This window comes from Cornus florida, unplaced genomic scaffold (assembly GCF_030987335.1).
Source record: "Cornus florida cultivar Cherokee Brave unplaced genomic scaffold, ASM3098733v1 CherokeeBrave_3.0.0_Hap2_Chr09, whole genome shotgun sequence".
Classification (NCBI taxonomy): domain Eukaryota; kingdom Viridiplantae; phylum Streptophyta; class Magnoliopsida; order Cornales; family Cornaceae; genus Cornus; species Cornus florida.
The window spans coordinates 80,364,997-80,376,942 of NW_026775579.1; the positions used below are offsets into that span (position 1 = coordinate 80,364,997).

The 11,946-nt window shown below is 35.6% G+C and overlaps 1 protein-coding gene across 6 annotated transcripts; it reads left to right on the forward strand.

Annotated features, from left to right (window-relative positions):
* The first annotated feature begins 19 nt into the window (after positions 1–19).
* On the forward strand, positions 20–11,946 carry LOC132274579 (histone-lysine N-methyltransferase ASHR1). 6 transcript variants are annotated; one of them, XR_009470474.1, is made up of 15 exons: positions 20–187; positions 1,268–1,413; positions 2,439–2,573; positions 4,390–4,444; positions 4,546–4,664; positions 5,181–5,269; positions 5,350–5,431; positions 5,941–6,045; positions 6,164–6,254; positions 6,332–6,451; positions 6,684–6,790; positions 7,464–7,533; positions 8,736–8,799; positions 9,830–9,907; positions 11,500–11,624. XR_009470474.1 is itself a non-coding variant. In XM_059775889.1 (14 exons), the coding sequence occupies exons 1-14, from the start codon at positions 88–90 to the stop codon at positions 11,657–11,659; spliced, it is 1,443 nt and encodes a 480-aa protein (XP_059631872.1). In that variant the 5' UTR covers positions 22–87; the 3' UTR covers positions 11,660–11,946. The 6 variants fall into 6 exon arrangements, 5 of the variants coding, with proteins under 5 accessions (XP_059631877.1, XP_059631872.1, XP_059631873.1 ...); XM_059775889.1 differs by lacking the exon at positions 9,830–9,907 and having other exon boundaries at positions 22–187; positions 11,500–11,946; XM_059775890.1 differs by lacking the exon at positions 9,830–9,907 and having other exon boundaries at positions 22–187; positions 6,170–6,254; positions 11,500–11,946.

Below are 11,946 nucleotides of genomic sequence, written 5' to 3' on the forward strand. Positions count from 1 at the left end.
TAGTGCTGTTACTTTTAGCATTGCTTAAATTTGGGGGTTTTTACGTCTCGTCAGGGTTCTAGAGGTTGGTAGCTACTGTGAGTGTTGATGGAGGATTTGCAGAGAGGAATATCCGATCGAGGTTTAAGGGTCTCAAATCTGCCAGAGAAAGGCCGTTGTTTCTTTACCACAAGGGACTTCTCTCCAGGTTTCTCTCTCTACTCTCTCTCCATGTATACATACATATGTATATATAAATATTCAACCAGAACTTCTTTAATAGACAATGCTTCTAAGGGCTGATAGAGATTTTCACTTTGTTAAGTTAATGAATTAATAAAATAGAATCAAACTGGTTTTATTTTTAATTGAAAGAAGCTTAGCAATGGTAGATGAATGTTTGAGCTTCTACTGTTACTAGTGAGCTTTTCATTTAGAAAAAAAGCAGGTTTTTTTGGGAGGAATGAGGAGTGGAGAGAGGGAGAACTATATATATATATTTTGGTTCCACATTTAATTTGGAAGGACCTTGGCCCAACTAGAAGGTTGCTCCATTTTGACCTGGAGGTCACGAGTTCAAAATAAGAAATAGCTCTCCATGCGGAGATAGACTGGAGACCTTGCAATGGCAGAAGTCTAGTGCACTAGGTTTGCCCTTGTTATTCGTTTGGGCTTGTTCTTTTTATGGTAATGGTTTATTTTATATTACAATATTGATCATATTTATGAATATATTGTGCTAAATTATGTAAATAAGACATGGGCTGCATTTACTTCATGAAAAGCCGAGTGGAAACCAAAAACTTTGTATACACACTTTTTTTAATTTTGAAAAGTTAATTGTGGCTGAAAATTTGCCATATCATCTTCTACCTGAAATTCAGCAGATAGGTAACTCCTCAAAGATTGTAATGTTATTTCTACCATAGATCAGCTTGACCTAGAAAGAGAAAGTAGATAAAAAGCTCTTGGTGGCTTTGAGTTTAAACTCTCATGCCACAGGTCAAGGTTTCAATACTGGTAAAGAGAAGATGTAAGAAAAGAAAACAACAAAAAGTAGATAAAAAGCCTGCCCGAACACAAAAGAGAAAGAGGGGGGGGAAAGAAAATCTCAAATTAGGCAATAAAATAATATCCGCACTAGAATTCTGCAATTTAGCGGTGCATCACAACCACAGACCTTACAACATCGCATTGTGGCTATCAAGCCTGTCATTGATATATACTGAACAAAAATCTACTTTTCTTTCCCCACCATCCTCCCACTAAAGAAGTTCCTCTTTTGCAGGAGAAGTGATTGTAAGTGAAGAACCTTATGTCTCTGTACCAAACAGAACTTCTGTTGACTTGAGATGTGATGGGTGTTTCATGTCAAGTAACCTTAAAAAGTGCTCAGCTTGTCAGGCTGTTTGGTACTGTGGGAGCACATGCCAGGTATAAAATTTAGATGCAAGATGTATCATCATTTTCAGACTCGTCATCATTGTTGTTCACGTCTTTTTCAGCTCAGATAGATTGGCTGTAGAACAGAATTCCAACTAAAGATTATAGTTTCAGCTTTTTGGCTGTTTCTAGTTTGCATTTATCATCATAATTTTCTTTATTGAAATATGTCATGCAAAGAAAAAATTTCAATAAAGTTGTATTTTTCACTATTTTCATCAATATTTCTTTTGTGACGAGGTTCATAAATTGATTGGAATGCGTAAGGTTCATAAATTGATTGGATATCATACATGCGAATACTCACAACATGGAAGACTGGTGTACTTTTATCATTGTATTTTTTTATTTTTTTCTGTTTAAAATATATTCTGCAAAGAAAATTTTCCAGTAATGTGGTGGCACCTTTTTCACTATGTTCCATATGATATAAACAACATTTATTTTTTCTTTCTTCTCTCCACCAGTCTCGAAACCTTGACCCCTGGCTTGGGTGTTAAGACCCAAAGCCACCAAGACAGAGGTAGACTGATATATAAACAACATTTCTTTCGCACATGGGGTTCATAAAGTGATTGGATATCCTGTAGTGATAATACTCACGAAGGGGAAGACTGATTTACATTTATCACTAATTGTTTTTTGTTTAAAATAAATTAGGTGTTTAAAATATATTATGAATATTAAAAGTTCCAGTAGTATGGTGGTATCTTTTTCACCATGTTCCATCTGATTCAAACAACATTTCATTCGTGCATGAGGTTCATAAATTGACTGAATATCCTGTATGATACTCCTCATATCGGGATCTTCTATGTCAGATCACACTGCTTACTCCATTCTTCTTTAATGAGAGCAACAATTTAATTTTTAATTGACAAGAAAAAGAATTTGATAAGTTTTACCATCAAAGGGTGATAATATTTTCTACGTGACAATAATTTGGAATTATTATCTTCAAAAATATCCATTGATCTGCATTCTTATTGTATTGATGCACGCTCTAATCTCTTCAGAGGTCAGATTGGAAGTTGCATCGTCTGGAGTGTCAAGCTCTCTCAAAACTTGACAAGAATAGGCTAAAATCTCTTACACCTTCTATACGATTGATGGTGAAACTTTACTTAAGAAGGAAACTGCAAAGTGAGAAGGTGAATTTTTATTTTCATCTTGGTTTTCAATTTACTCTTGTTTTATTTTATTTATATGTTTGTTATTTTTTGCTTCTATTTCTTATTATTGGAATTTATAGTTGTGATTATTATTATTATTATTATATACCTTGGCAAGAAATACACTCACACACCCACTTTCCCCCTATGGTGACTTGAACCCTCGACCTTCTACTTTGGAAGGCGAGGAAGTACCGCTAAGCTACCGCCCTTGGTGGTAATTGTGATATTTTGCTTGCTTGTGAAATTTTATTTTCACCTTGGTTTCCATTTATTCCTGTTTTATATTTTTGTTATTTTTCACTTTTATTTTCATTATTGTAATTGGGATGTTTTGTTTTCTTGTGTAGCTTACTTAGTTTGGATGACAAACTTCATGATCCTGGAATTAAGTATTGCTATATATACATTATCTTGGAATGAGTTTGAGACAAATTTATGAATCGTTTATAGTGGTACCATTTTTTTGCCTTTCAAAAAAGATAGGCATATAATTCACTAATTGACAGGATGGGACTCACTGAACCTCGCTCAAAGCCATTTAATTCCAGACAGCTTAAAACTCATTGATTTCTGCCTTCCCCCGATACTTGAAGCATTAATGCTATTGGATTTTCCTGGTGGTGTTGCATTTTTCTATTCAACCAGTAAATTAGTTAAAAAACAAAATGAAAAGAATTATTCCAAAATACTGATTATATTCTTCCACACAGAATTTTATTGATTTCATCAATTAATGGTAGGAAGTTTAAAGTTGCTATATTAATGTAGAATTTTGCTGCTTATTATTCTTCAGTATTCCTAGTATGAGCCATAAGTATCACCAGCTATATATGAAAATTTCTTTCAATAATTGAGAGAACTCATCAAAGACGGTACTTAATTCATCTGCCTGCAGACCCTACTGATTTCAGTATTCTTACTAATAGTTCTTTCTATCTGCCAGTGACTTATAATCGTATGTAAAGATGAAACTTGCATTTTTTGTAAAGTGTAAATTCATCAGCCTCTGATCCAATTGAATTCAGTAATCAGTTGTGCAAATACCTAGGAATGTTAAATATTTAACTAGGGATTAGTTGATTGAGATAGTTTGTATATGACTACCTTCTCCTCCAACCTTCTTTCTCCAAGATCTTTGCTTCACTGATCTGGCTCTTTCCTGATTAAACACAGGTTACATAAATTACATGATTCTAGACTAGTGTTGGCAGCTTGTTTTGTGGTTGATAATAGACACGATGTAATTATTCTCCTCCACAATAAAGGTTAAAGGCAAACCCATTGAAGTTAAGCTTCTGCAACCTTCACTTCCCTCTGCTTAAATTCATTGATGTACTTGTGTATGATGCTATTGATTTACATGAAACATAGGTAGAAGCAAAGTCTCAGCATCCAAACCTTATCTGCTTGGATGATTTCACATCGTAATTAGCAAAAAAGGAACTTACTTGTTTGTAGTAATGGCAGAATAGGTTGTCGGGTGCTACTTCAGGACCATCTCAAAGGAAGGGCAAGTTCATGACCCTCTATGGAATCCAAGATATTGGATGTTCTTGTAGAATGTGAATTGCATCATGTTTTCATTTTTTCTGGTGTTGCTTTTCTTTTTCTTCTTCCACTTCTGTGATATGCTTTTCGTGTTCTAGGTATTTTAAAATTTTAAGTTGTTCTTTTTCCTGTGAAAAACTAGATGCATACTGATGTCAAATTGCCTATATAGCATTGCTTTGATTTGTGTGACAATACATTTATTCTAAATAAAGCCTTTGACTATTAGTTTTTCTCCTGCCAGATTATACCAGCTACTGCCACAGACAACTACAATCTGGTGGAGGCTTTGGTGTCTCGTATCCTTGTCAATTTTAGTATTTGACTTTCAATGTGTTCACTTTGTCCTTTCTTCAAATATTTTCTTCAGTTGTTGACTGTAACAGTTTTTCTCATTAAGATATGTCTGATGTTGATGAGAAGCAATTAGTATTGTATGCACAGATGGCTAACCTTGTCAGCTTGATACTTCAATGGCCTGAGATCAATATAAAAGAGATTGCAGAAAATTTTTCAAAGGTATTCTTTAAAAAGGTCAAATTACTTAGTTACCCTAATGTTTGTAAAAATTGGAATACCTCGAACTCAGACAAGTGCAGTAATTTGCATAATAACTAAGAATCTGAATCCTTTAGTTTCCTGTTACATCTTAAAAGACGCATTACGCTAGCATTCGCAATTATGCTGGAAACCTGAGGGCTGCTAAAGAGTAGTTATGCAAATAACAGTGGATATATATTTTATTTTTTTGATAAGTAAATAACAGTGCAAATGACAGTGGATATTAATTGTTCCAGTTATGTTAGAAATAAGAGTGGTTCCATCAATTTTTCAAAAATTTACAGGGGTGTCTAAATGCTAAACAGAAAAGGTTGTGCAAGTTAACTATATTGAGATTATAGGTAGATTTTATTCCCTTGGAAACATGTTCTGCAAGTATTATGCATGGAGCATGTCTCACTTGGGTGGATAATGGATTTCTTCCTGGAATCTGATATATTCTACTGCACTTTGATTCTTCTCAACGACATGCAGCTTGCATGCAATGCGCATACCATTTGTGACAGTGAACTGAGACCTCTGGGGACAGGACTGTATCCTATTGTTTCCATTATCAACCACAGGTAATTTCAATCATAAATTAATGCGTTTTGATTTTCCATCCTCTTTGCATTGGCCGTTCTAAATGAATCCGGTGATGTAGCTGCTTGCCCAATTCCGTTCTAGTATTTGAGGGAAAGTTGGCAGTGGTTCGTGCTGTGCAACACATACCTAAAGGTACTGAGGTAATGTGTCCTCCTTAAGTTGTTTTTCAGCGAGTAAGAACAATAAAGGAACTACATACCCAACCACATGGGTAAACATTAATGCTCTTAAGCACATTCTGATGAACTAATATCCAGAAATTGATTCTTCTGTGGAAAGTTCATTTCAGGTAGGGATTGCAGATATGTCCAATTATTATCTTGAGAATTCATTACAAAATCTATTTTTAATGGTTGTCGTATTGAGTCTCCAAATATTCTTCCCACGTGGTTCTATTTTCAGTCCTCGAGTAACTATTTGAGTGTTGAAAAACTTCCCCTTGGTTTGCACCATTTATGCTCTCTTCCTGGCAGATTTTTTAATTTATAGAAATGCATCCTTTTCCAATCTCCCCCCATCCTTCTTTTTCTTTCTGAAAAATAATTCAATACTTTATATAAATTGTTTGGAGGTCATATTCGATGTTGTTTCATATTCTTCAATTTTCATGTAAAGTTTAAAAATTATTTATCTGGTTATGTTTTCAAAGGTAATGATAAGTTACATAGAAACAGCTGGAAGCACCATGACTCGGCAAAAGGCTCTCAAAGAACAATACTTTTTCACTTGCAAATGTTCCCGCTGCATAAAAGTGGTACTTTTTGCATTGATCTTCTAAAGAACATATTGATTTCATAGCATGGTAGCTTTTAATATTGAAACTTCTCCTAGAACTGTTTCCCGCATTAAACAGAGTTGATATTATATTAAAGGGGCAGCATGAAGATATTCAAGAAAGTGCAATTTTGGAAGGTTACGGATGCAAAAGTAATGGATGCTATGGTTTCTTGCTTCGTGATTTGGGTATGTATTTTCCTGTGGTTGACCTAGTGAAGTGGCTTTAATGTCTATTTGAATCCTTATACGGTTTGGATATGCAGATGGCAGAGGATTCATATGTCAACAATGTGGACTTGTTAGGGACAAGGAAGAGATAAAGAAAATTGCAAGCGAAGTGATATCAATGTCGGATCAAGCTTCCATGTCGCTCTCTTCTGGGTGTATCCTCAAATTTATTTATTTTGTGCTTTGCTTTTCTTGCTGATAGTAGTCATCAATATTAGTGACATGTTGATAAAGTGGTATGGGGTTGGCTGACTCTTCAATTTATATAGATTAGAGTTTAAGGGTTTGAAGCATGGGGAACAGAATCAAGGGGTTTAGGAACCTTCTAGCAAAGAAAATAACTAGTAACTGTTGACTATAAAGTTACTGATCTTTGACATAGTTCAGATAATATGGAAGCCATTAGGATGTACAAGATGATTGAGAAACTTCAACAGAAGTTATACCATCCATTTTCAATCAATCTGATGCGGACCCAGGAAACTCTTGTAAGGGTATGTCATAAGTTTTCTCCTTTTCTTTTTTACAATTTATGTCTGCCCGTGTCTTCAGGCTCAGAGCAAATTTCTATGCATGCTTTTGCTGATATTTCAGTAATTCAGTTTTATGTTTAAAAGAATATAAAATTGTCATTTTGACATATTCCCTTTATCAAACAATGCCATGGACATTATTTTTATTCAATTTTTTGAGTGCAAGAACCACATCTAGGTCAAATCCTGCCGTGCATAAAAAAGGAATGCTTTACTTGCCAAACTGGTTTTCTCTAGGCTTCCAGAAAGTATCATTGGGAATTTGGATTTTTGGATGTCTTGTTTAACCAAATCATTAATTTGTACAGGAAACAAGTCGACCATGTACTTGGCAGCCCGTTACATATCCTGTATAACTTTTTACAAGCCCTTTTTTTCTGTGTGTGTGTGTGTGTGTTGGGGGGGAGGTTGGTAGGAGGGAAGTTATCCTTCTTGGTGATGGGTGTTTACTGTTTGTTATGGCTCTATTTATGAAGATGGGATATGGCAGTAAATGCTGTAGGAATCAATTTGGGGCAATCCACATTTCTTATTACATCTAGATTGCTCCTGATATATTTGCACTGATTTTCTGGATTTTTTTATACATTGAGGTTTTTTTATGAGCTCAATAATTCAACTTATGTCTCTTCAGATATTAATGGAGGTGCAAGATTGGAAAGAAGCCCTGGCGTATTGCAGATTGACCATTCCAGTTTATCAGAGTATGTTATCTTTCAGCTTTATTCCTGTAGAACATATCATCATCATCATCATCCTTGCCTTGGTCCCATATGTATGGGGTCGGCCACTCTAGAATATATATCAATTTTAATTTACTATTGTGAATGTTGGTAATTTGGTCTGGTGCATGAAGAGTTGAAACATTATGCCAGAGAACAAATACTTTATTCTACTGATTATCAATATATTATATTACATCACTTGTTATCATTGTTTGGAATCACCAACTCACATGGTTAGACTGCCAATTTGTAATCAATTATAATAGGAAACAGTGAAACATCTATTAGGACTTCTTCATATCTCGATGAAGATAAATAGAAGAATAAATGCCAATATATGAACTCATTTTGTGAAATAAAAATACAAAGCTGATATTTGTCACATGATATTTCCTGTTTTTACTTATTATTTCTATTCTAGTTATTTCTTTTAATAAATTTGATTGAAATCTAACACAAATTATAAAAATATAGAATCAGAAAATGACACTAAGAATTTGGAATTACTATTTTTGGCAAAAACTGAATGTAATAACAGAATTATATGTAATTTACATTTACATAAAAGAATCACCTATGATTTTTTAAAGTTTTTTGGACTATCATTTAATTAGTAGGAATTGATTATCTTTCAAATAGACTAGCGTGTTTGTTAGTGCCAGAGATGGGGGGATCATTTGTTTTTACCCAAGTCAGCTTCCTTTTTGCTTTGCAATGCGGACTAAGTGCTGCAGACAGGAATAAATAGGACATATGCTCACACTAATTTTTAGGGCATTTTCTGGGAGAGCAATATCATAATTATTGAAGATGTGGAGCACTGAATTTGAAAATTATCTATGTAGACAGCATGAGCTGGTTATTAAATGGCAGGAGAAAGGTTGCTCTTTTGTTTATCATTTTAGATTTTCTTAGTTTGTAACTTTTCTTCTATAGACTTTGTGGCCTGTACGGTCCTTTTGTTCATAACCATCCCCAAAACACATTTTCTTTACACATCAAACAGAACTACAGAATATATTTTCAAAATTCTCTATTAATAACTGTGTATGATTATTGCTTATCACATTGCAATGTTTCTGCTTACCCTTGGACTATATATGTTGGTTTCCTTTTCTAGGTTGCTAAGTCCATGATGTTGCTGCTCTCATTCTGAACATGACCTTTCTGCTTCACTGCAGGAGTGTATCCAGGGTTCCATCCTTTGCTTGGATTGCAATATTATACCTCTGGGAAACTCGAATGGTTAGAATTTACTCTTCTTTCGCTTCTTGCATCTTCTAAGCCTGCAGGTTTTCTTATCTTCATGTGTTAGGTATTTAAAATGTTCTAGCTTATTCGTCACCCGTCTACCATTTCATTTGGACGACCAGGATATAGGTCGTATTCAAGTTTTAGCTATGCCTTCAAAATTGCCCACTGCCTGTCTGTAACAAATTACTCATTGCATTACCAAGCAAAAGGTGCCGTGGGGAAGTATTAATAGGGGAATTGAAGGTCGACCCAAACACGACTAGTTCAAATCCACTGTCGTTCATTAATTCAAATCAATTGTTGCCCCTGGAAAGAATACAATCCGTACTATTCCCTTTATGCATTGGATGCGTCATTTCTTGGGTTTCTTTATATCTGAGTCATCAACTCTCATCAACTCTCTGCCTTGGATTTAGGTCCGGATTGCCTGCTTCATGCAAAAGAAGCACTCGAGACTGTTAGTCGCACGTGTGAGGAAAAGACTCCTAGTGTAGTTTCTGTTTGAAACAATTTACAGCCTTTTAAATGTGAGTGAAAGCAAAGTCTATGTAGCTGAAAAATATGTCTAATATTTATACTGGCAGGCAATCAGAGTTGTGGTTATGGACCCGGATTATAACCTACTCTTTATATAGGTCTCAGTGAGTAAAGACAGAGAGGTAGAGAGAGTGTGGTATAGTCATAATCTACAGCACAACAATAGAGCTAAGAGCTATTGATCACATAAGGGTGAGTGGAGTCTGATTGTGGTTTTAGAGCAAGGCTGCCTTCTAACCTGTAAGTGTGTGCGCGCCGAGAGTGAGAAAGGGAGAATTGATGTTTTCACAAACTGGTGTACATCAAAAGGATTGTTCGAGTCTCATCTTAGTCAAGTCATATTTAGTTTTATTAGCCGATTTTGTTGATCATACCTGTTGGTGACACATTGTTCTTAGGTAAATTGCACTATACCTTACTTCCAAACCTCTTTTTTTAGTTAGTTTCTGAATAACTACTTTTTCTTTTCTTTTACTCAATCTAGATATGAGGCAGATTTTTCTTCATTGCATGGAGGAGTGCAGGGGCACCTGCCCCCCTGAAATTACGAAACATTTTTAATGTAGGTTCATGGCTCTCCTTTCAGCTGAACTACATTCAATAATATCTGATCGTTTTTCTTCTTGAAACATCATTTGCATAGGAGATCAGTTTGATTGGACGAGTCTGATAATAGTACCTTGTTTTTTCTTTTAAAAAGCAATTATATTTTACACTGTTTAATGGACTTAATAGAAACTCAATGGTTAGATGCCATAATGAAGCTGACTTTTAATAAAATTGATCAACTCAAGTAAATTACTTATGATTGTCCATGAGTGGTCTTTTATTTTTTAACCTAGGTAAGCTTGGAGTGAGCATTCTCAACCCCCTACCATCATAGTTGTAGCTTTACCAACGGCTTTGTGGCCTAGTGGTACTTCCTTGCCTTGCAAATTAGAAGGTCGAGGGTTCAAATCCCTATAGGGGCAAAAGTGTGTGCGCGTGTGTTAAGAAGTTGTAGCTTTGATCTTGAATCATGAGAAAGTCACCCATAGAATTTCCTGATGGAAAAACATGAAATGTCATGCGAAGACCAATTGAGGTACTCTTAACTTCCTGCACCTTATATTCCCCTTTGTCTGCCTTGGGGGTGTGATTTATTCCTTTACCTCCATAGCTTTGATTTTGCATACTCAAGCCAAATTTTCCTTCTAATAAAAAAATTGAACATTTTAGACATCAAAATTTATGGATGACTTAGGGCAACTCGGATTTAGACAATCGACCCAATCAGGGAATGAGAACTTTTAAAAAACTGGAAACAATGGAGAGAAAGACTAACCAGGAGGAGAAGGGGTTACAGGGTACCTATCTGAAAATGGCTAATTTGACGTGCCATTTAGAGGTTAGCTCACCGACTATGATAGTATTTGCATTGGTGATAACTTTTGGCAAGGTTTATGTGGATGGTGAGAAAAGAAGGGACAAGTGACCCATGGTAAAAGGTATGGGGTGTTGATGGATGCTGTTACATGATTGTTAGGGATGAAAAATGTGGTTTTAGGTTGTGGGCAGAGACAAAGGAGCGTGATGTTGGAGGACTTGGAGAAAGCTGGTGGAGATCTTGCAGAGTTCGGTTAACTGGGAAGCGGATTTGGACCACTGGATATAAACTTTCTTACCGTTTCTGAAATAACTGAATACAGACTAAAATTCCAATTCACCAACGTTGAATACCAGTGTATATCCTTTGCATATGTCAAAATGAGTCAAATAACAATTAAATATGACCTATCTAGGTAGTGGAGGCATTACATCAAGGGAAGAACGTTACCTGTCCCGCTACAGCAGGGTCTTGGGATGAGTGGACTCCAGACAAACCTAGCCTTTAGTATTTTGCAAAGTGGCTGCTCTGAGACTCGATCTTGCGCCAATGGCACTGATGCTCAAGAGTTTTACCGCTTAACCAAGCAAGACTTCTTTCTGCTGAACAACCGCTTGCTCAATCTGGAGGGTTTTTAATTGCCCTAGTTAATACATGAGTATAGATGTATTTTTTTGTCATAATACTAGTAGAGTAATTAATGATGATGGTAGGTAATATATTGAAACTAAAAAGTTTTTAAACCGATATATGGACTTTTAATGAGATATCGTTGGTAATTTGTACAGGTTTCTTGGGGACACAGAGGATGCCATCAAGTCACTGGGCAAGGCAGTGGATATATTGCGAATTACTCATGGAACAAATGCACCATTCATGAAGGACCTCCTCGTCAAGTTGGACGAAGCACGTGCTGAAGCTTCTTATAAACTTTCATCCAAGGATTAGTTGCAAAATTCACCATTCAAAATTATTTTTGTAAGATGAATATCTGTCGTGAATACGTATAATATCTGTCATGTATACGTATAATGCTGCTGCAGTAAGCTATGTTGAGGATGTAAAAAACTAGTTGGCTGGGCAGTGTAGTTAAGATTTGGTCATCACAGTCATGTTCAGAGTCATGTGCAGTCTCCTTCAGTTTACGGTACAGCTTATCTCACAAATCGTCGCACCTGATACATTTTTCAATCAATTACTCCACATTCAAGAAACCCATTTTTTTTTCCTGGATA

Coding starts and splice junctions, on each gene's coding strand:
- LOC132274579 (XM_059775889.1), top strand. CDS start 88: ATGGAGGATTTGCAGAGAGGAATATCCGATCGAGGTTTAAGGGTCTCA. Junction 5,432..5,940: donor ACATACCTAAAGGTACTGAG/GTAATGTGTCCT, acceptor ATGTTTTCAAAG/GTAATGATAAGTTACATAGA. Junction 6,255..6,331: donor TTTCTTGCTTCGTGATTTGG/GTATGTATTTTC, acceptor TTGGATATGCAG/ATGGCAGAGGATTCATATGT.